The sequence below is a fragment of the Diceros bicornis genome, chromosome 37 (assembly GCF_020826845.1).
Source record: "Diceros bicornis minor isolate mBicDic1 chromosome 37, mDicBic1.mat.cur, whole genome shotgun sequence".
NCBI lineage: Eukaryota > Metazoa > Chordata > Mammalia > Perissodactyla > Rhinocerotidae > Diceros > Diceros bicornis.
In genome coordinates, this window is record NC_080776.1 from 1,517,732 (window position 1) to 1,542,356 (window position 24,625).

At 38.1% G+C, this 24,625-nt stretch overlaps 1 protein-coding gene across 6 annotated transcripts in view; it reads right to left on the reverse strand.

Annotated features, from left to right (window-relative positions):
- The window catches only part of KANSL1L (KAT8 regulatory NSL complex subunit 1 like), a 126,401-nt gene extending 104,199 nt beyond the window's left edge, over nt 1-22,202 (reverse strand). For 4 of the 6 annotated variants that reach the window (XM_058532917.1, XM_058532916.1, XM_058532918.1 and 1 more), the window contains exons 1-3: nt 20,837-20,990; nt 9,257-9,399; nt 5,534-6,650 (exon numbers count right to left, since the gene is read on the reverse strand). In XM_058532917.1, the coding sequence (XP_058388900.1) occupies nt 5,534-6,621 (1,088 nt within the window). In that variant the 5' untranslated portion in view covers nt 6,622-6,650; nt 9,257-9,399; nt 20,837-20,990. Of the gene's footprint in view, nt 1-5,533; nt 6,651-9,256; nt 9,400-20,836; nt 20,991-22,126 lie in introns of those variants that run through there. The other 2 variants (XM_058532914.1, XM_058532915.1) reach the window with 2 other exon arrangements.
- Between the last annotated feature and the right edge of the window lie 2,423 nt (nt 22,203-24,625).

The following is a 24,625-nucleotide window of genomic DNA, read 5'->3' on the forward strand; positions in this document are numbered from 1 at the left end:
GCAGTGCACAGGTCCATGCCTGGGATCCAAACCTGTGAACCCCAGGCCGCCAAAGCGGAGCGTGCAAACTTAACCACTATGCCACCAGGCCGGCCCCTCTAGGACTGTTTTTCATCCAACTTTTTTCTTTGTTTCCCATACAAGTAAAATAATACAAATAAAATCAAACTTCTCCCATCTATTTCTGAAGCATAGAGCATTTAAAAAGTAATGAATGCAAAAACAACTTGTCAACTTCACATTATACAAATATTAAAGGTACTCTTATTTGCAGTTTCTTAATAAAATGTTATTATATTAGTCTCTCTACTCTCTGAATGTCACACTGAGTTCATACTGCTGTTTTCCTCAAAAGGAAATTCATCACCCGTTTTTTTACTTCTTTTTCTCTCTACTGGCAAAATAGGAAAGCATGAAGAAAACTCTGAGTATGCATCTCTGTGGGTCTGCAAGAAACTACTTAGTTCTCTTCTGTCTTTTAATCTGGGAAGATTCGCCTGACAGATTTTAACTAAATATCAACAATTCTCCCTTCTTTCTTGGTTGACTGCCTAATTTTGTTTAAAAGAATTTCCTTATCAAGACTACCAACTTACATACCGAAGTAAAAACTCAAAGAAAATTTGAATATATGGGGACTAACATGGGGAAATGAAGGGATTTTTCTCCTACACCCAAGACAGTTGGGTGATTTGGGAGATACTGGCAGGTTTCCTCAAAGAAGAGAAGAAACCATGTTTCTTTCTGTTTTTACAACTTAGGAGGATCAGAACACGTCTGTGTCCAAACTCTGTGAGTTTTCCCACACGCACGCTGGAAGAAAGGAACTGACCATCGTTTCCTGCAGGAAAAGAAATGCCAGAACTCTAAGGCCTCACCGCCGGATGAGAGGTGACATGACTGCAGCCGAGTCTGTCAGTGACCCCCCCACATCCCGCACTCACCCGCTGAGCACGCGCAGACCTGTGTTCCAGCTGCACGCACCTGCATGTCTTCGGGGGCCTTTCTCTTGTTGCTTGAGGCCACTTTGTCACCCAAGTGGCAGAAGAGAAGTGCCCAGGAATTAACACAACCAGCAACGGCCTTCATCCAGTAACTGAGGGGATTTGACGCACAAATACTCCAGCTTCCTCACCTCTCAAACGGGTTAACTCAGGCACATATTTTACACTGGCTCCCCAAATTTCCAACAGAATGTTGAGGTCCAGTCTTCCCCAGTAGTAAACTGCTGAACAAGACACTCCTTACTGGCTGCTGAATCAGTGCCTTACTGTGCATAGGCACTTTACATTTACTATTTCACCTGATTATCTCCAGAACTCTTTAAGGAGACCAAAGTACAGGAATCTGAATCACAAAGCTAAAAATAACCTTAACTTTTACTCAAGGTCACAGAGCAGCCCATGGCTGTAACACAAGTAAGTCCAGAATCTCTGCTCCTTCACCAAAGGAACAGAACAATGTGAGGAAATTCCATTCACATTATAGGATAAGGATTATACCTCAAACCTACAAAATCATAAAATCCTCTTATTTTCCTTTCCAAAGGAAACTGACTTTTAAAAAAAAACCTCTAATGCACACTAGTCTCTCAACCAAAGTTATTTTTAAAGCATATCAGTAATGTCATTATGAATAAGCTATTGCCTACATTTTTGGACGGAAAGGAAAAGGAGCAAGTCAAATATATATTTAAAATAACAACGGTAATGGAAATGGCTAATAAAAGGGCTTTCCAATTTCCTAAAACAATTACATTCCTTCACAGCTAAACTTCCTGATCAGATGGAAGGAATTCGTTTTTCTTATCAGGAACATAAACTTAAAAAAAAAAAAAAGAATAGGGCCAGGCCCGTGGCTTAGCGGTTAAGTGCGCGCGCTCTGCTGCTGGCGGCCCGGGTTCAGATCCCGGGCACGCATTGACGCACCACTTCTCCAGCCATGCTGGGTCCGCGTCCCACATGCAGCAACTAGAAGGATGTGCAGCTATGACAGACAACTATCTACTGGGGCTTTGGGGGGGGGGGATAAATAAATAAAATCTTAAAAAAAAAAAAAGAATAGAAGGCATCTATAATAATATAATTTAAGATTTTTAAGTTAAATATATTTTACTATCAATTTTAAAGTTGCAAATGTTAAATATTATAATAATTACTTTTAAACGTCCATATTTTGGCACATATTCATTCATTCATTCACTGAATACACACGCATGCTGGTTCTGAGACGTATAAGGCACAGTTTGTGGTCAGTTTGATACTAGAGACAAAGGAAGAAAACGGGGGTAAAAATCAGATAAAGATAAACTACAGAATGGAAGAAGAAAAAATAGAGAGAGAGAAATTTCAGATTGCCAACCCCAATTTTTGTATCTTCACAACTACGTATACAAATGCAGAAAAATTCATTCATTCACTCAACAAACACCAAACAGCCACTACCAAGCAGAGAGTGCTTGGCAGTGCCCACCCAGTGACAGAAAGAGCAGCGCTTGTCCTGAAGTTGTTAAAATTAAGTTGAAGTAACATTAGTATTTGCCACCGTAGATATTATGACTTAAGTTGAGAAGTCTATTCATATTCCGGAGAGATAATGAAAATAATTTAATTGTGTTAGCACTCACTTCAAAATTTAGATCCACAAAATGCACCTTTTTACCTATTTTATGTTTAATTCTGAACTTTATTCAGAATTTAAAAATATTCATCTACATTTGAAAAATGCACTTTCAGAAGTGGAACAAGAAAATAAAAATAAACTTTAAAGAAAAAAATTAACTTTATCAGGATAAATGTTTTAAATTATAAAATGAATTTAACAACTTGAAACAGAACTAATTCCAATTTAAAGAAACAAACTATTTTTATACTCACATCAAAAGACACAAATAATTAATGCTGTGCTATTTGTTCAAAATTCAATGTCAAAATTAATAAAATGTTGAGAAACAATCTTTCCCACAAGAAATCTATTAGCATTAGTAAAGACATTAAAAATAAACAAAATTTAATATTTAATTTTTGGGGAGGTATATAAAATCAAGAAATGTTGAATAGAGTTCAAATGGCAAAATACGAACCAACAAACAAAAAAATCTACACAATTATCAAATAATTCAGTGAATTAAATAATTCAAAGAGTTATTATATAAATTTAGTAATATCGATTTGAATTGATCAGATAAGTATAATCTTAGAACAAAGTGTATTTGACCTCTAGAAATTCAGATATGAGCTTTAACAAGCAGGCATCGTAAGATTAAATGGTCAATAATGCAAGAGGCTAGAAGTATATCTTAAAGAACATTAAACTTCTTAGATTCATCATTTTCCTAAAATGTATGTCTAGCATCCCTGAAGCCCTTCAAGTTGATTATAGGGAAAAAAAGACAGAATGAGAAATAAGCTTTCCAAGCCTGAACCCAATTTTTTCCCAGCTACTTTACTTTAATTTTCCTCAATATACTGGCAAAGTTGACAAGAAAAGAGATGAGATGTACATTGCTTGATGCTTTGTATAAAAATTTTTTTCAATAACTTGAATTTCAGCAACTGTGTATGTTTTATACAAATGTCTGAACTCAGTGTTCTCTCACTAAACTCAAGGAGTAAGTGAAAACCTTAAAACAAAATGTTTTGAGCAATCAATAATTAGATCCTTGATATATAAGAGATTTTTTTAAAGTATAAAATGTGGTTTCCACCCTTATTAGGTGTTGAGTTATTAAGACTAATAGATACACCAGCAAATCATATAGGACAAACTATGATTTAATGATAAATGGTATGGCAGACTAAGTGCTGTAGATCAATGAAAGAGAATACTGATGAAAGTCAGTCTAAGAAGACGTGATTTTCTTATTTCTGTTTCTAGCTTAAAAGAAGCAAACGTGCCCATTAGCTCTTCTCAATGACAAAAAAGTAAATCATTTACTAAATTTATCTACTAAATTTTATTAAATTGAATTACTTCAAAAGCATTATAAATAGAAAAATTGGTAAATTTCTGGACTTCTTTCAGAACACAAGTGCTTAATAATTCTTGTGGCTATGAGCATCAACCACATAGTGCTGACAACGTTGCGCGGCACCACAGGAAGAGCCTGGGTCTGAGGTCTCACATGTGGGCAGAATCCTGGCTCTACCCCTTACTCGGCTGTTTGACCAGGGGCAAGTTACTTAACCATGCTGAGCCTATTTCTTCTTCAGTGAAACACAGATAACAACTACCACCTACCACGGGTGTTGAAAGGATTAAATAATATATCATATGTAAAGGAAACAGCACAATGCCAGGCAGAAAAATAATATCTGCTGACAACTGTTAGCTCCCACATTCAAACATATTTCAAACACAGCGATAACAGAACACAGAAGACTGGAATGCTCACTTTGCTTCACATTTTATCCTCACTATAAAAATTAGTACAATACTGACCTTCTATTTATTAGTAAAAATTAATGTATTCAGCTTCTAATTCCATAATGATTCTTATTCATCTCTGAAAATTTGATAAAAATGATGGACCTCCTCCTCCCAAAATACCACAGATATGTACACAGTATTTTGCACCAATTTAGAGACATTAACAGATTCCCTGAAAGCTAGATTTAAAACTATGTTTTATCTGGCTATTTAAATAAAATTCAAATTAAATAAAACTAAAAATTCAGTTCCTCAGTTGCACTGGCCACATTTCAAGCACTCAATAGCCACACGAGGCTAGTTGCCTACCGGAAACACAGAGAAAGAACATTTCCATCCCCTCAGAAACTTCTATCAGGTAGAGCTGTTCTGCAGAGTTAACAAGGTTCGAAAAGTAAAACTATTTTCCTTTGTGTTTTTGTTTTGTTTTTTTAAATATCTAGATACCTGTCTTTGAAGCAGATTCCTAAGAGGGTAGAGGCTGTGAATATTTTGCCCACAACTGAACCTCTAGGGTCCAGCACATAATAAGCATTCAATTGGTATCTAATAGCTGACATTATAATTTTGTTTTGTTTTGGTTATATTAATCTAGCAAAAATTGACTAAACTGGTAAAGACCAGAGATGAAAGCTGTGAATACAACAAGTATAGTTTGAAAAAAAGAAAAAAGTAGCAGGTCAATTTATACGTACTCTCAACTGATAAACTCCTGAAGTCAATGAGAGCCCCTATGTGTAGACTAAATTTTTTGAGTTTTAGCGACACATATTGGCTAGATCGCTCGATCAAAATTTTCAGGCTTGTCCATAGCCTACTGTACTCAAGAACAGAGAAAACGCTTACTCAAAGCTAATTAGCCTTTATTATTCCTGTGGCTCCCAGATAGAGCAGTTGAGTAACTTATTTTTAAATAATATGCATATATTCACACACATTAGTGTAACAAATGAAACATTTTAAAAACTCACCAAAGTTTTATAACTTAAAGACTATGGCATTAAGATTTTAGAAAATCTATTTCCTTTTAACATATCTTGAAACGAAGACAAAATTGCCACTATACACAGAAAAAGAAAAGGTCTAATAATAATTTTGCACTTACACTGCCACATTTTTTCTAATGGTATATTCATCCAAATCATCATCAGAGCTGCTATCAGTTGCGTCAGAATCCAGACCCTCTTCAACATGAGACAACAGCCCTGTAGCAGACAGTGCAAATCTTTGGATTTCTGCAGCTGTACACCGTGCAAAGCCATTTTTTGTATCATTCCACAATTTATTCTCTGCAGTCAATATGTTGACGTCTGGCTTTGTTTCAGTGCATTTAGGTACACGGTTATCCAACACTGTGGTGGGTTCATGAAAGATCTTCATTTGGGGGAGCTGATGTTTCACAGAAAATTTCATTTGCTGATCATAGTGCTTGACAACATGCTTTGCCAGGAGCATCTGCAAATGTTTCTGAGTTCTTCTCGCCTGGCTGAGTAAAATTTTCTGTTTGCTTACACAGTGAAGTAGACGAGCCTTCACTTCCTCCTCTTTTTCAGCAGCTGAGGAGCTCACAGGCACATCTGAGTGGCCAGGCCCAATGTTCTTTTGAGCACAGTGCAAGAAATCCTTTTTAATCTCAGCATCAGTAACTTTACCCAAAAGTACATTCTTTTGGTACCATTTACAGTTTTGCAGTTGTACTTTATCTACATTAGTGTCTTTGGTTATATTTGAATCCAAAACAATATGTCCATCTGTCATGCACTGGCGTGTGGTATCTGACAGAGGGTCCTTCCTGATGAACTCTTCAGAATGAGAATGACAGACTTTACTGAGCTGAATGTTGCTGCCATTGCACAGTATGTTTTTCAGCGTATTGCAGTTGGGTTCCCCTAATTTCTTCTGTTTATAATTCTCATCGTATTTATTTAATGTAGAATTAGAACTCATTAAAAGAACTGTCTGATAATGCTTTGAAGACTGAGGGGAGCCAAAATGTTTTAAATTCACAAAATTAGTGTTAAGAGCAGGTTCAGGAGGCGGAAAGCCCAGCATCTGAGAGAAGCTGTCTCCCTTCAGCTTCTCATCTACCGTTCTTGGACCTTCCACGCACAGCATCTTGTCCGACTCCATGGTCCTTGAGAAAGATGAAAAGCAGATACCCTTTGTCGCTGCCTCCCTCAGGGCTGGGGTCATGGCGAATCCTGCAGATAATTACTGGAAACCTAAAATAATGCAAAAATAAACGATCAAATATCTAGAAAAAAGTTTTATGCTTATACTTTTTCCATGGGCAACATTTTCAATGTTTCTGATTACAAAGTGAATGGAACCAAACTCCTCCTTTATTTCCCACCTCCTAACATCACCTCTGCTCTTTCCTAGCTCATAAGGAATTCAACAAGAACTAAGCTATTTTTCACTCAGACCATGGGCCTAATACCCCAAACTCCAATTAAAGCTGCATGCTACCTAGCACAAGAAACGTTAGACAAATACGTGTGGGTGTAACTACATCTCAAGATTCCATTTTTTTGCACAATGTTTAGTGAGAGTCAAAAGAAAAAAATTTCAACCTGGGAATAATACTTGAAAATGTGACTCAATCTCACACTTGCAGCCAAAAGTCAGAATTACTTATCTTTATAAAATATAATAAATTGCTCAAAATCTCTATTTCTCAATTTAAACTTCACAATCTGAACAGTATTAATAACAATGACTAAAATATGCTAAATAATGTAAGTGAACTACAAACAAAAAAGTATATAACTTCACAGCCATGAAAAGTAATGATAGTGAAAACTTGCCTAATCTGCAATGTGCAAAAGTTTTTCCTGAAAAAGCATCTATAATAATGTTTTCCCTTCTGACAAATGCTGATTCTTTGCAAAGACAAACAAATGATCAAAAAGAAAAAAAGGCACAAAATTTTCTATGCAATTAAAAGAAAAAACACACCCAGGGTTAAAAACAAGTGATAGACTAGGAGACAATAGCTGTAACATGTAATAGACAAAGAATTAGTATCTAGAATATATAAAGAACTGATACAAATGGGAAAGGATACAGCAGTCAGGCACTTCATAGATTATGGCATCCAGATGGTCATTAAACATATACCCAGTCTCACCAGTAATGAAGGAAATGTAGATTAATAAAGCAAGACACCAGTTTCCCAACCCCCAAGTTGAAAAGAATGTTTTAAGTCTGAAAATATGACCTATCATGGGAATGTGGATAAGTAAGATTTCTCACATCTCTTTGGACTATAAATTGATTCAGAAATTTGACAATAATGTAGAAAATGTTTGTCACAGGTGCACAAGAGAGCAGTGTTTCTAACAGCAGAACATTATTTCAAAGCAACCTAGATATCTAATAACAACAGAATGGATAATAAAACATGATGGAATACTAACTAGATAGCAGTTAAAAAAGAATGACCTAGATCTATATGTATCAATATGGACCCACCTCAAAAACAGTATAAAGTTAAAAAAACAGTGCAGAATATATGTAGTGTGGTACCATACAAAATACAAACACAAAACCATGCTTACGTATGTACATATATGTGCATCTGTGTGTTTATGTGTTTATAACAATAAAAAATGAACCAGAAAAATACCCACCAAATTTGTAACAGTAGTTGCATCAAGTAAGTTCCATGAAACAGAACTAAGAGTGGTGCTTTAAGAGCAGTTGAGTTTTAACTACAAAATTTTATTACTTGGGGGGAAAAGACTAAACGCAAAATGAAGAAATGTTAATGGCTGTTAATTCTGTGTAATAAAAATACAAATTTTTGCCTTCTTTATACTTTACTGCATAATGTCTCAAAAAAAATGTAGAGATTTCTGTATAATCCTCTCCCCTAATTCTGTATGTCTCAAAATTTATAGTTTTATATAATGTCTCAAAAATAATAAATCCTATAAAACAGATTCTCATTTATCCTAAATCCAAAAAAAAAAAAAAACCAGGAAAATAAAAATACCCAGATTATTGGGAGATATATATATCCATATATATATATATATATATATCCCTATATATATATTTTTTTTACACTCTGCTTTTATGAGAAATAGAAAAATAATTATAAAACAAGCTAGCACTGAGAATTCTTTTTTCAAGATTCAATCTGTCACTTGATCAACTCAAGGACCTATTATCTTACAATCTATAAACATCTATAATAGTATTTTTTTTTTTTTGTGAGGAAGATCGGCCCTGAGCTAACATCTGCCAATCCTCCTCTTTTTGCTGAGGAAGACTGGCCCTGGGCTAAATCCATGCCCATCTTCCTCCACTTTATATGGGACGCTGCCACAGCATGGCTCGACAAGCAGTGCATCAGTGTGCGCACGGGATCCAAACCGGTGAACCCCAGGCCCCTGCAGCAGAGCGCACGCACTTAACCTCTTGTGCCACCAGTCCAGGCCCTATAATAGTATTTAGATAACTACATTGCTCTCTAAGGGAAACTGCCTCAATCATAGTTCTCGCTGATGAGGTAGTCATATTTAAAATACTAGACTCTGTCCCCTCCCTACCCACTTTCTCCCTCTCAAAAATTTGAACAGGGTGCAAAGTGCAGAAGGGTGCAGCAAGGGCAGAAGGTGAAATGTCAGGAGGCAGTAGAGTTCATCTCAGGCCCTGGATAAACTAAGGATCACGGAAAACCAAAGATAAGAGGTAGAGGAAAGATACACAGATGAATAGTTAAGAACTAGAGTTGGTAGCAAAAGGAGAAGGACAAGAACGGTAGAGATTGAGAGTGGTTAAGGCACATTTATGGAGGAGAACTAGAATAAAACATACTCACACAAAAACTCTGGTGAGATCTCTAGGGCTTACTTGGTATGACAGGCAGCTTCTAAAATGATCTTAATAATTCCCATCTCCTGGTTTTCATGCCCTTGTGTAATCCTCTCCTCTTGAGTATAAACTGGATTTAGTGACTTGCGTCTAGCAAACAGAACGAAGCAGAGGTGATGAGCTGTCACTTCCGAGATTAGGTTACAAAGAGACTATAGCTTCCATCTTGTCACTCTATCTCACTCTCTCTCTCTCTCACTCAGGGATGCCAGCTGCCATGTTGCGAGCTGGAAAGACCTACATGGCAACGTACTAATGTCTCCAGCCAACAGACAGCAATGACCAAAAGCCTGCCAAGAGCCACGTGAGTGATCTGAGGAGCAGATCCTTCCCCAGTCAAGCCTTCAGATGACTCCAGCCCCAGCCAATACCTTGACTGCTGCCTTGTGAGAAACCTTGAGCCAGAGGCACTCAGCTAAGCCACGACTAGATTCCAGAGCCACAGAAACTATAAAATAAATGCTTTAAGCCATTAAATTTGAATGTAGTTTGTTACCTTGCAATAGATAACTAATACACCTGGATACGAAGACTTTTGGGTTCTAGTCTCTGGAAGGCCCAGCCATATCACAGTTCCTATTCTAGGATTTCCAAGAAGTTCCTCTGTATTCTATTTCCAAGTGTACCATTATAAAAAATCTTAGCCTGAAAGTCTCTCTACTCTGCAACCAAAGAAACTCATAAAACTAGACGTCTCCTGTAAATAAGAAAAGTTTTAATTATGTTCATATAGTTTTAGCATAAAACATAAGGGCATTAATTCCAATTTTTAACATTTTTTAAATATGTAATCACTGTGTACAACAATGTTTCCTGATTATTCTAAACTCTACTACTTCTGACAACCTCCATATTATGTAAATAACTACACTTATCACTAACACTCCTAAGATCTACAAAAGCTTAGATTGTTGACTATTTTGCTAACTACTATATTATCAACATTAAAAAGTATCTGACATATAGCAGATGCTCAATGAATATCTGGTGAATAAGTGGTTGCCATTACACTTAGCATAAAATCATGGCCTAGAATCATGGTCTACATTATCAGGCCCCCGACTACTTTGCCTTCTACAACTGTCTCCATAGACTACTACACTCCAGAAACACAGGCCTGTGCCATTCTTGAAACACACCAAGCGAGTCCCTGCTTCAGGGACTTTGTGCCTGCAATCCTCTCAGCCTGGAACAATTTCCCACAAATGAGACTGCTGGCTCCCTCACTGCACTCACGTTTCTGCTCTACAGTCATCTCATCAGAGTCCTGCCTTGACCAATATATTTAAAATAGCTTTGGCCTCTCACTTCACGGCTCTCCACTCCCTTACACCGCTTCATTGTTCCTCATGGCACTAATCGCTACCTGACACTTTATTACATTCTAGGAGGAATAGAGTTTAAGGGCAGAACTCTATTTTGTTCAATGTTCTAATCCCAGCACTTAAAACAATGCCTGGTACACAATAATTGTCAGATATTTGTTGACTGAATTAATAAACAAGTGAGTCATGATCTTTAAAGGTGTTCCAGGATTTAGGTAGTAATAAGTAGTAACAACACCTAGTTCAATTATTATTTTTAAAATAATGTTATAAACACAGCAACATATAAAAAGAAGAGTATGTCACAACCAAGTGTGGCTTTTTCCATAAATGCAAGACTGGTTCAACATTAAAAAAATTAATTATTGAAATTCACTGTATCAAAAGACTAAAAAAGAAAAAATATGATCTCAACAGACGAAGAAAAAGCATTCAACAAAATCCAATAACCGTTCAGGATTACAATAAAAAACTCAGCAAATTAGGAAAAGGAGGGAAATTGTTTAACCTGATGAAGAGCACATGCACAAAAGCCTAGAGACTGCTTCGTAATTAATGACGAAAGACTGAATGTGCCTGCCCTAAGACGGGGAACGAGGCAAGGTGTCCGTTCTTACCACTCCTATTCATCATCACACTGGAGGTCCGAGCCAGCAGAATAGAAGAAAAAAGAAAGAAAAAGGTATACAGGTTGGAAAGTAAAAAGTAAAACTGTGTCTGTTCCCAGATGACACGACTTGCTACACAGAAAAATCCCAAGAAACTATAAAGAAGCTCCTAGATTTAATGAGTTTACTAAGGTAGCAGATATAAGATCAAGAAAGAAAAATCACTTTATATTTCTATATACTAGAAACTAAAAATTGGAAGTAGAAATTTTTTAAAGAGTATTAATTCCAATAACTCCCAAAACATGAAATACTTAGGTATAAATCTAACAAAATATGTGCAGGATCTATATGCTGGAACAAACACTCATGAAAAAAATCAAAGACCTAAATAAATAGAATGATACACTGTGTTCATGGGTTAGATGTTAGATGTAACAACACTGTTAGAATATTAATTCTTCTTAAACTGATGTATAGATTCAACACAATCCCAATCAAAATCTTAGCAGGATTTTTTGTTGATATCAACAAGGTGATTCAAAAATTTATATGAAAAGGGAAAAGAACTAAAATAGCCATAACAAAAAAAAGAAGAAAGCTGAAGGACCCATACTACCTATCGACTCACAACAGTCACACTAAGTGTGGCATTGGCAAAAGAATGGACACACAGATCCATGGAAAGACTAGAGAGCTCCGAAACAGACTCACACAAGTACGGGCAATCGCTTTCTGACAAAGAGGTAACAGCAAGGCAGTGCAGAAAGACTCATTTTCCACAAGTGTTTCTGGAACCACAGGACATACGTATGCAAAAAACCGAGCCTTAACCCATACCTCATACCTTATATAAAAATGGTCACACCCATCAGAATGAATGATAGATCTAAATGTAAAACCTAAAAGCATAAAACTTCTAGAAAAAACAAGGGAAAAAAATCTTTGTGATATTGGGTTAGGCACAGATTTTTTAGATATGATACCAAAAACATGACTCATAAAAAATTGATAAATTGGACTTCCTCAACATTAGAATAAATATTAAATAAACTAAGTATTAAAGTATGCTTTAAACAACAATTTGGGAGCCTTTGACATATATGCAGAAGATATATGTTCAGGAGTTGGTGGAACTCAGATGTGCATACTCCTGAAAGTCATTGAATTTACAATTCAGGTTAACTCTGAATAATGGTTTTGACCATTATACACTTTTAAATTGTAATTATTATTATGTATTATTTCACTTTTATGCATAATGGACAACTAGTTAGAGGTAGAATGCATAAGGAAAGGAATACTGATTTGAGATCATAAAATAATAAATAATTCTGCGAATTTACTTCAAGATATCTCCAATAGTTCCATAAGCTGTGTTCCACATGATTACAATTATTTTATAGCACTTAAAGGTTCCTCCGGTATTTCAGAAGCCAATTTTAAAAACAAGACAGTTAGAATAACTAGCTACAAGTAAAGCCATCTGGTTTTCATTTGGGTATAAAGAGTATCCATACCACAACATATTATTTAAAGTGCTTATGAATGGCAGCTAAAAACCTATTTCCACTAGTAAAAATAAAACAAAATAAAAATTTTCCAAAAATTATGGAAATAAACCAGTTGACTTTTTTTAAAGCAGAAAATGAAGAAATGGCCAACATTGAGTCATAAATGTAGGTTTGTCTATTTTTGGAAGAAGCTAGATTTTAACCTCCACTTATATATTCAATCTAAAACCAAACTTTCGATAATTCATATTTATTGAGCAACGTGTAATAGATACTATCCTAGATACTAGAAGATGGCAGTGAACGTGAAAAATAAGGTTTCTACTCTCACAGAGCTTACATTCTAGCAAATGGTAGATACAGAATAAATACACAAATAAGAAAATATCAAGTAAATAAGGGTTCCACAGTGTTTTTATAAAAACTAAATGAAGTAGAGTTATAGAGCATGCTACATTGGGTTAGGAGTCAATTTAGATTTGTAGATGAAAGAACGCTTCTGTGCGGATGACGTCTGCTCTGAGACCTGAGGTGACAGTAATGAGCTACCCAACATTTCAGGTAAGAGCCTTCCAGTAAAAAAAGACAACTAACAGAAAGCTTTAGGGCAGGAATAAATTTGGTTTGTTTATGGAACAAAAATGACAAATATATCTAGAACATAATGAGCCAGAGTGCGAGTAACAGGATATAAGATCAGAGACATAAACAGGGTTCAAACCATAGACATTTTATATAAGTCAAAGGAAAGCCACTGAAGATATTTGGATGAGAGAGTAAGATGATCTGATTTACATTTTTAAAAAGTTACTCTGGCTGTTCCGTAGAGAAAGATCTGTATTGGAGAAAAAATGGAAACAGCTTCCAAGGATGGAAGCAGGGAGACCAATTAGGAAGCTACGGAAGTAATCTAAACTAGAGATGGTACTGGTGGCTTGGACTAGTGAGAAGTAGTGGAAATAGAAATAGTGAATCTAAGATACGTTTCAAAGTCGAGATGACAAAACTTTCGACAGCCAGATTTTGCGGGGTTAAGGTCAAGAAGGCAATCAAGTGTGACTCCTAAGTTTTTTGCTTGAGCAACCGAGTGGTCAATGGCGCTATTTTCTGAAATGGGGCAGACTTGGAGAGACAGAAAGTTGACGGAGAAAAATAAAAAGTTCTGTTTATATGTTGAGTCTGAAGTGCCTATTGGCCATCCAAGTGGAGGCAGTGGGATAAACAAGCCTAGAGTCCAAGCAAGAAGCCATAGTTAGAGATACTATCTTGGGGAATCACTGGCATAAAAATGGTATTCAGAGCCAAAGGACTAGAAGAGTTTACTGAAGGAGAGGGTCTAGGCAAAGAAGAGTAAGGAGCCCAGGATCAAGCCCTGAGCGTCACTCACATTTATCTGGGCAAAGGAGGAGGAGCTACAAAAGAGAAAGAGTCCTAAAAGGAGACTTAAAAAGTCTAGTCAGTGAGGTAGAAGGAAATTCCAGAGAGTATGGAATTGAGATACCAAAGTGTTTAAAAATATACAAGGAAGACTTGGGCAGCTCTATCAAACGCCACAGTGAGGTCAAATAAAATGAGGATAAAGAAATGACAGATGATATATCATTTTCTAAGAAATCTGTTGAAAAGTCTTGCTTTTTCTTAGTTAAAAGTAAATTCAAGAAATACCCAACTCTAGTCCATTCTAGCCTTCCATGTTGGGGAAGGGCAATACCCAACCTCAGCCCCCTCCAGCCATCCTGTCCCACCTAAGAGAGGGAGAAACTGAGAAGCATTTGTGAAGTTCACAGTCCAGGGGCACAGGCTCTCTAAAATACAGACCTAATCATCAGATTACAGAATGCTTCCCCTACCCCCGCGTCTTACTAAAGGCCTACTTACTGGAGTTCCTTTTACCCAGTACATCATGTCCCCCTCTTTCAACAAGAAATTACAAGGCATACTAAAAGGCACAAAACACAGTTTGAAAAGACAGAGCAAGCATCAGAACCTGACACAGATATGGCAGGAATGTTGGAAATCAAATTGTGGATTTAAAAGAACTTAAACAACAAATTATGATTAATTCACTAAGGGGTCTAACGGAAAAAGTAGACCACACGCAAGAACAGATGCATAACGTAAGCAAAGAGATAGAAATTCTAAGAAAAAACAAAAAAGGAATGTAGAGATCAAGAACACTGTAACCGAAATGAGAATGCCTTTGATGGGCTCATTAGTAGACCGGACACAGCTGAGAAAAGAATCTCTGAATTTGAGGATATATCAACAGAAACATCCAAAGGTGAAAAACAAAGAGAAAAAAGACTGAAAACAAATAGAATAGAATATTCAGGAACCGTGGGACAACTACAAAAGGTATTAACATACATGTAATGGGAATACCAGAAGGTAAAGAGAGAAAAAAGCAGAAAAAATATTTGAAGCAATAATGACTGAGAATTTCTGCAAGTTAATATCAGACACCAGACCACAGATTCAGGAAGTTCAGAGAACACCAAACACAATAAATGCCAAAAGTAAATTAAATAGCTTATATCACTCAACAAATGAAGCACTGTATTAAAACTATATTAAATGAAATTATAAACAATAATTAATGGTATACTTACAACAAATAATAGTTCACTTAAAAATTTTTACTAAAAATTATTTATCACATATTTTTCCCACTAGAATGAAAGCTGCATGAAGGTAGGATTTGAATGTTTTCATTCACTGCTATGTCCTAGGATATTGTTTGGCACATGGCAGGCCCTTAAGAAATATTTCTGCAATAAATACCATCCAAAATAATAAAAATTATTTTAAACTTTCAAGGAAGGAGGATCATGAGATATTTTATTGTGAAAAGAGTCTTAAGGCTAGGAAATACTGGTATGGAACACTGCTGTCCAGTACAAATATGATGTGAGCTACATAGGTAATTTTCAATTTGCTACCAGACATATTTTAAAAAGTAAAAAGAAACATATGAAATAAATGTTAATTTCTTGAACCCATTATGTACAAAATATTATTACTTCAACCTGTAATCAATATAAAAACCTTAATGAAATATTTTATATTCTTTTGTATGTATGCTAAGTCTCCAAATCTAGTGTTTATTTTACATTTAGCACAAACTCAATTCAGACTAGCCACATTTCAAGCGCTCAATAGTCACATGTGGTTCAGGACTACTGTTCTGGACAGTAGAAAGTATAAAGTATATGGTCCCCCTAAGTAAATAGGAATGAACCATTAACTAAAATATTTCAGTCCCCAAAGTTCTTACCCAAACATATTGTTTAGTATTTTTAGGCACTTATAATATTTTAGGTTAAGCAGAAAGAATATGGAAAATACAAATCCTCAAAGAGCTAAGAGGCATCTTGATCTTCTTACGAATATTCAGTTTCTAATTATTCTGGTTCCTAATTATTCAGTTTCTAATTATGCACATAATTGTGTGTAAAAAAAGTATTTGGATCTCAGTTAAATCTAAGAAATTTCTTTCCAGCTGCTAAAATACTGTACGCTACTCCAGGCACCACCATTCATCTTTGATGATTAGTTATTTCATATATACCCAAGACACTCAGGCCAAATAGGTCCCTTCTCTAAAAGAGTCTAGTCTAATGATACAGAACTTCAAAGAACCTGGAAGGGATAAAACTGGAAAAAAACTAAACTCCTTTTGGCCACAACATACAGAAACTAAAATATTGAGCTAATAAGATTTAAGAAGCAAAACGGCAAGTTAAGAAACCAACCATATCAGTACCCTTTCAAAGAAAACCACCAGATAGATTATTTTGATTATTTGTCAAAAGGCAACAGTTCTAGATTTTCCAAAAATCAATTCTATTTCCTGGGCATGAATTTCACTTTCACTAAAGTTTTTACAACAGAGTTTTCAACTTACACTCCAGTTTGACTACAAATAAATAAATGATAATAAATTCCTTAGCACATCGCAGCCAAGAAATGTTTTGGGTGGCAAAAAAACGAAAACAAAATCCAACCCGTGGTAAAACTGTTACAGATAATGCACCAAATAAATTACAGAGAACAGTTCAGATCTCAATATATATCCATTTTTCTTAGAAGTCTCACAAAAATACCAACAAGAGAGAATTTCAGTAAGACAAGCCAAAATTTATGCCTTTAAATAATAAACATTTAAAAACCACAAAAAATCAAAACTTTTTTCCTTCTTTTTGGTTATATCAAATTTCATTATAATAAAATCAAATTAATTCAGAAAAAAAAAAGGGGGGGATTGTAAGGTTAAGTCTACACCATAAATTCTAATTTTTGGTCTACAATTTAATCCAAAGAGCATTCATTGTGAATTAAGGAAGAAATTTCTTGTTCTGATATTACTACAAATAAAAAGTCGTGCCGTGTTGTCTCCAAAATGTTTCCATTAGTGACTTAATCTTTATTTTAAGATTTATAAACCATACATATTTATGAATTTGGCATTAATTAAATGCAGTCTGATCCCCTGGACATCATGAGACATAGTAACTATCATTACATCATCCCTCAAAAGCTGCATGTACATAGTGAGATAATTATGATGACAATAATTAGAGTTGATCTCAATACCTACTAATCAGGTCTTTACAAATATATACATAGGTCACATATAACAAATAATTTTTGGCATACATTCTAAAGAAAATAAAAAATTTGCTAATCTAGTCCATTTCAGAGTTGAAACTGATAATCTAGACAATCTAGATAAGAAGAACCACCCTTCCCCCTGAGAATGAACACTAAAAACTAAAGACCAAATCTGATTTTCCATGCCCTAAAATACTGCTCCCGATTTTGACTATGATTTATATTCTAGCATGAATATGTACAGTCCATGAAAAATATCCTATCTAAATCTACCCCTAAACATTAAGTTTACTTTTTCAACTGGAACCTGGATAATCCCAATTCTCTTAAATGCAGTAACACAAACTAAGAATAAAAGTATCATAAAGAATGCATATTCATCCTTAAGTTAAAAGAAAATGAAAAGACTACCAATGGCAATTTTGAGAGAGGGGAGAACCCTAAAGTAGGGACAAACATTAAATTATTTCCACACTTACAACTTAAATGTGTTTCAGATAGCTGATCCATTATAAGAAGTCAGAGAAAGAGTAGGAAAAAAGACAAATTCTTTTAGCAAAATATGAGAAGCTCTTCCAAACATTGCTGAAACATAAGGGGACTCAAAATTTCTAATTTGTAACTCAAAGGAAAAATCCAATTAAAACAATAAAAGTAATGAGAAAGAGTTTACTTTGATATAATTTTATTCCTCAAAAATATAGGAATTAGTAGAAAGTATGAACACAAATACAGTGTCATGTTTTCAGGATTTCTTAATGCCACATATGGGTGTTCTCAATTTACAGCAGAAAACACTGCAGTAATTGGCATGACCAGAGTACAGTTAGCTCAGTACTTTGTATTGAATAATGTTTATAGCACGAACTTCTTCTACTTTGAAAACTATGCCTAAAAAGGAATTCTCTTTGAAGACTAAAGGAATTTAATTAAAGATAAAACCACTTGGGTGGCCACATAACACATCAAACAGATCATACTTCAAGGAGAATTACTGCTATTCAGTTATAAAGTGCATGACTCATAGGAATATAAATGAAGAGTCATTTTTTTTCTGTGTACATCAACTTGGATCCAGAAATTTACATTTAGAAGTGCACTATCACATTTGCTCAGTCTATACATTTTGGCTCCAATTTAACTTCATGTGGTTAAACACTGATTAATGACCTACCACCAATAAAATTTTTAAAAATTACTCTAAAAAACATGTTTGAGAATTCTTGATCTTATAGGACTGGAAACAAACAATAAATAAAAAGTTCATTACAAATATTAACAAAGCCTCAATATTACAAATGAATTTTCTCTCAATTCTGTCACACTCAGAGAATTATCACATCCATATAAAAATAAAAAGTGTTTCTAAAACCTAAAAATATTATCAAGTATTAAAAACTTTCATTGTGAATTGTCTTCAGATTTCCATTATAGACTATCTACATGCAAGTACAATATTACCATTTTTACTAACATTTTCTGGTTGTTTATTTATCCCACATGGAATAAGGAGCATAGTTCAGTGAAGTCTCTTTTCAGGGCAACACTTAAAAGGAAAAAAAAGAAATCTTTTGGAAATGATACCCCTTCCCTGCCTTTCCAAGTGGAAAATACTGAAAGCAATGTAAGAGTGCACTGTTGACTCAGGATGGTCATTATACAATATTCCATTACAGTCCTGTAATGCAGTAAAGACTTTAAGGACAGAGGAATAAGAGACGATAGGCTTTCAAGTCAGTAAACTGGTTGCTAATTCCCTATTAGCTGTCACGTCTGTTGCAGACAGCTCCATCCCTTGCTGTTTACAACTTGACGAACCCAAGTGGTAAACAATCCTAAATACAATTCTCAACCCTTCTCCCTCCTTCAACTACTATCTAATACCGTATACACACATGTAAAAGGACATGGAAAGATAAATAATTGAATAAATGAAAATTACGAAAATAAAAATTACATACGACATATAAGGCTTACGTGGGAGGTTACAGGCAGTAAGAGGTAGCCTATCAAGCACAATCTGAAAAATGAAACAAGGAAATTTTACACAGTAGGCTTTTTTTTTTTTGACACAGAAAAGGCTGCAAGTGAAACTAGAATGAACAAAGTGAAAACCGTAAGTGAATTCCACTCAAGATGGATGAATGAATAAAGAAATAAAATAGCCTAAGTTATCATGCTAAACGGCATCAAAACTGGACGGAGCTCTCAGATAATGCAGTAGGTGGACAAGGGGAAGTCACTGGACCTTTTAGTACAGAACTGTGATGAAATCGGTGAGGCCCCACCTGAATGGAGAAGTACTCAAAGTAATGAATCAAACAGTAACAGCTTATTGCCAACCATGTACTCCTAAATTCAGACGAAAAAGCAAGATGTAATTTCCCAACCTTCCAGAGGTCAAAAACATAAATCGTGGCCAACTGGAAAGTATTTATTGAGCACCCACTATGTGATTTGCAGCATGTCACCTATTAAATGTATTCCCCTCCTTCAAGCAGCTTACAATGAGTTAGAAAAATAAAATAGATATATCACAGACATAATCGAAAAAAAATTTTAATGCAAATTAAAGCAAGGTTTTTTCATTTTAATGCCAATACCAGATGATGAACAAAGATGTAACATGAGGTTTGCTCATCTCATGTTACGAGGGCCTTAAAAAACACATACACAAACAAACCCCAGAGTCTGACCTAGTAATTTCTCTTTTACAAATCCAACGGAAAAAAATTTTCAAAGATTTATGTAAAAAGCTATCCTCTGTAGTGAAATTTATACTAGCAAAACATTAGAAACATCCCAAACATCTGCCAATAAGAAAAAATTTTAAATATGATAGTTACATGATGTAATGTTAAGCAACCCCAAATAATTTTTTCAAAGATTATTTAATGACACGGGAATGTTCATAAGGTAAAGTTAAGTGAAAATTCCACATGATCCCAGTTTCAGGAAAAACACACAAATATTCATAGGAAAATAGAAATATAAATTATTTGGATTTTTCTTATTTACACCTGCCTTTATTTTCCAAATTATTGTATAACAAATAAGGATATTTAACAAGATAAGCAACTGTTACTTGAAAAGGCACATATGACACACACAAAGTAAATGTGAAAAATCAGTAGACAGATAGCATTGGCCTCGATTAAGAAAAGTTTCCTGTAAAGAATTACTGCAGAAGGGCTGGGGAAGAGAAGAGAAGAAAGGATAATCCATCTAGATTAAATCTATAAGGAAATGGTGGCGACCTTGATGCTGACCTGAATAAGTAGCTGGCAACTAAGAATCAAAGATAATAGTTACAACAGATTTTGAAGATACTCAAATATATCCTATTTCATGATTCATTGTTTATAGTCTCCCAGTAGGATGGCTTAAAAAAAAAAAAAACTGACTTGTTATAAAACCGTACTACCTGGCCCTTTCTGCACCTGCAGTGTTGGTCAAGATCATAAATCACCTTTGCTAACACAGGGCACTTGATCCTCGCCACAATCGCCGAGGGCGGGGACAACATCCTGACACTGTTGACAGCAGCAGGCAGGGACTGCGCTGGGGGAGCGTGACTCGCCGAGGGCGCCGCTGGGGAGAACCGCAGAGGCACAGCCCGCCGGCTGCGCTCCAGAACGCCCGCTTTTCCGCCAGGATCCCACTATCTCTAGAGCCACTTCTTCCTAGTCGCAAACGCGGCCGGTTTTGCCTGCAGGACTGGTCAAGAGCTCGCTGAGGTCTGCTGGTAACCAACCTGCCCTAGCCCGTATTTAAAAACATCCCAAATGACCCAAACTCGGCACCAAAGTTAAGCCAAGTGGATAAGGAAAGACGCAGGGAGCTAGCCTCCCAAATCTCGCCAGATGACTCAAGTTTGGGGAATCAAAGAAGAATGTGCCTCCCACAGTTAAAGAGAAAAAAAAAAACCACCCCCCACCGCCGGCGGAGGGAGGAGGGAGGACGGAGGCGGGAGGAGGGAGGCGGGAGGCGGGAGGCGGGAGGCCACGCCGGGGCGGGCGGCGCCAGCCACCCCTCTCCCTCTCCCGAGGCCAGGACGGCGGGGCCCGCCAGCCTCCTCCTCCCCAGGGGTTTCGTTAATGACCAGAACGTTTCTGGAATTTCTTGCTACCTAACGCCACACATCCGCAAACGTTCCGGCAACATCGGCCCCGTCAGCGCACTGCGAAGCGACACCAGCTTGGAGACGCCGTTCCTCAGTGCTTCTCTAGACTCCCCGCCATCCCATCCAACTCTAAAGGCCAAGTCAACGTGTGCTCGGGAAGAACTATGAAGGAAGTCAGACCAGGGTCACGTCTAACACGGGCGGGGCTCCCCCAGACACCGGTCCCCGCCACCCAGCGGGAGCACCGCGAGGGACGGGCGCGGAGACCACGTGTCCCGCCTTCTGCGCACGCGCCAGCCAAAACAAAAGGGAGGCCTGCCAAGCCCCGCCCCCCACGTGACCGCGCCCGGCCCGCCCCACCCCTCCCTCCGCTCCCTCCCCTCCGCTCCCCTCCGCTTCTCTCCGCTCTGCCCAGGCTGTTAGCTTCGGCCGTTTAAATTTGGCCGCCGGCCGACCCCTGCCCTACGGCGCGAGCCTGTGCCGGGACCCCGAGTCCAGCAGCTCCGAGGACCCGGGGACGAAGGGGCTGCCGGCCCGCCGCCCGGCCCGCGAGTCCCCCCGGCGAGCCTCTCCGCTCTCCCGGCCCCGGCGAGGAGACCCACCCCCTAGCCCGCCGCCGAGCCGCCGGCCACTCGCCTGCTGGGGCGCCCTGGCTCCCGCCGCGCCCTCGGTCCGGCCGTGGTGGGCGCTGCCGAGGCGGCGTCTAGCTGCCCGCCCGCCTCCCGCCCGGGCGCCGCCGCCGCCTCTCCGAGCGCGCCCCGCTCCCGCCTGCTGCCGCGGTTTAACAGTCCGCCCGGCCGCAGCTCCGGCGGCTCGGGACGGAACCCCGCGGGGGGGGCGGGGCCGGGGTGGGGCCGGCGCCGGCCAATGGCGGCGGGCGACGGCCGCGCCATGCAAATGAGGCGGACGGCGGGGAACCCCCGGGGGGCGGGGCTGGAGGGGGCCGGGGCGGAGCGGGGCCTGGAGGGGCGGCCGGGGCGGGGCTTGGAGGGGCGGCCGGGGCGGGGCCTGGAGGGGCGGCCGGGGCGGGGCGGGGCCTGGAGGGGCGGCCGGGGCGGGGCCTGGAGGGGCGGCCGGGGCGGGGCGGCGCCTGGAGGGGCGGCCGGGGCATTCTGGAAGCGCCAGCGCGTCGCTCCACCGGCTGCGGCGGCACCTTGGGGCGACTCCTGCGGTCCCTACCCCGTGCCAGCCGGGAAACAGCCCCCGCCCCGAAGTCACGGCCCGACGACTTCCCGCCCCCGCTTTGCTAGTTCTGTAGCGCCGGGGCGCGTCTCACCAAAGCTGTGTGACAGCTGCCAGGTCTGTCTCTGTGCAAGTCCTTCTGTGTGGGCTGTGCGCTCGACTCCGAAGTCATAATTCTGTAAGATTCCCCGAGGGGCCCTGAAATAGGGTGACAAATCTGCCTTGGACGCAGTTGGGTCGTTTTATGGTAAAAATCAGGAGCCGGCAGCTCAGGCTTTGTAAAATCTGTGCAAAGCTGGTTTGAGGGGCACTGGAGTTAGCTCCCGTCCGCAGGAGCGCAAATAAGCGGAGTTTTATCTGGAGACAGCTGGCCGGGGACACGTAAAAGCATCTCTGAGAGGCTTACACCTGGCCCGGCGCTCCCCTCGCCGCTCAACTACACCCGGGCGTTTCCCCCGCCACGCGCTCTTTTTTTTTTTTTTTTTTTTTTTTAAATAAACTAAGCACTAAATATAGCTCCTCAGATGTTGGCTTGCAGGCTTTCCTAAGCACCTAATTTACACATGGAACGATTTAGAGCATGAAGCGCCCTGGAATTTTAGATCCAGAAAGACAATTGCCATTATTTCAATCTTATTAATTGGATACGATCACGGGTGGGGGTGGGGGTGGAATCCAAGGAACTGGAGTTACAACAAAACGTAAGACATGACACAGATTACTGGAATTGGAAAATAACCAACTCATTCCTGGTCTTTCTAGTACATTGTGACATGACTGCAATAATTTTTGTGACGAGCAGCATTTATAGGCGAGAATACTTTTTAAAAATTGCCCAAAACAATAATAGCACCTTCATATGGGGTAAGAGAAGAGTTTCGGGAAATTGATTTACCTTCATTGGAATAAAAATTGTAAGCGAATGATGTATGTGAAAATAAATCAACAAATATTGATTGGATATTTACCATATTCAAAGGGCTGTCTTGGTCCCTGGGGACAGAAATGCAAAAATGAATAACGCAAACGAAGATTTTTTTATTTGAGCTGGGTATTTTAAGACTTTCTGCAGAGAAGGAAAAAAGGCATCAATAGTTCAGGAGACACTATTTGAGTTTGAGTAGAGGTTGTGTGTATCACATTACTGGGCTGGAAAAGACATTGTCAACTAGCTTGAGTAAATCTTGAAAACAGAAATTCAGATTTTAACTTGAAGGAATTGTAGTGCCATCAAATCACTTGAGGATACAGTTTTCTCCTATGAAATAATGATCAATTACCAAAACAAAATATTCATACCGAGTATTTATTGAACACATATTGTGTGATGGGTGCTGGAGATACAGCAGTAAACAAAGTTCCTGCTCTCATGGAAAGTGTAGTGGATGATACAAGCGTTAAGCTTTGTAATTACACAAGAAATAATTCAGAAGGCATTTTTGCATACACTGTCTAATCTGTTCATCAAACAACCCTAGGAGGTAAGCTGTTTCCAATACTCTAGGTTAATTCTTTTATCTTACAGTCTGCCACATTTGCGTATCTTAAATAAATATTTCAATTTATTGCCATTCTATCGCATTGCCATCATAAATTTATAAGCCATCATACAAATACAATTTTATTATTTCTTTTATATTCAGTTTATGATACTTTAAAAATAATATGAATTTGGGGGATAGGAAATGACTAATAATCCAGGTTTGATGTAAAAAATATAGAAAAGCACAAAGAAGAAAATCACCATCATCTGTAAGGCCTGCTGTATTTTATGCGTATGAGATGACATCACATACTGTTTTTTTACCCCATTTAGCCACATTATGCACATTGTCCCTTGACATTGAATATTATTCTAAAGCATGATTTTAATATTTGCAACATATGCATGCCAGTTTTCCAGAAACTATAGAATACCAAACTTCCTTAATATAAAAATTGAAATACTGAACC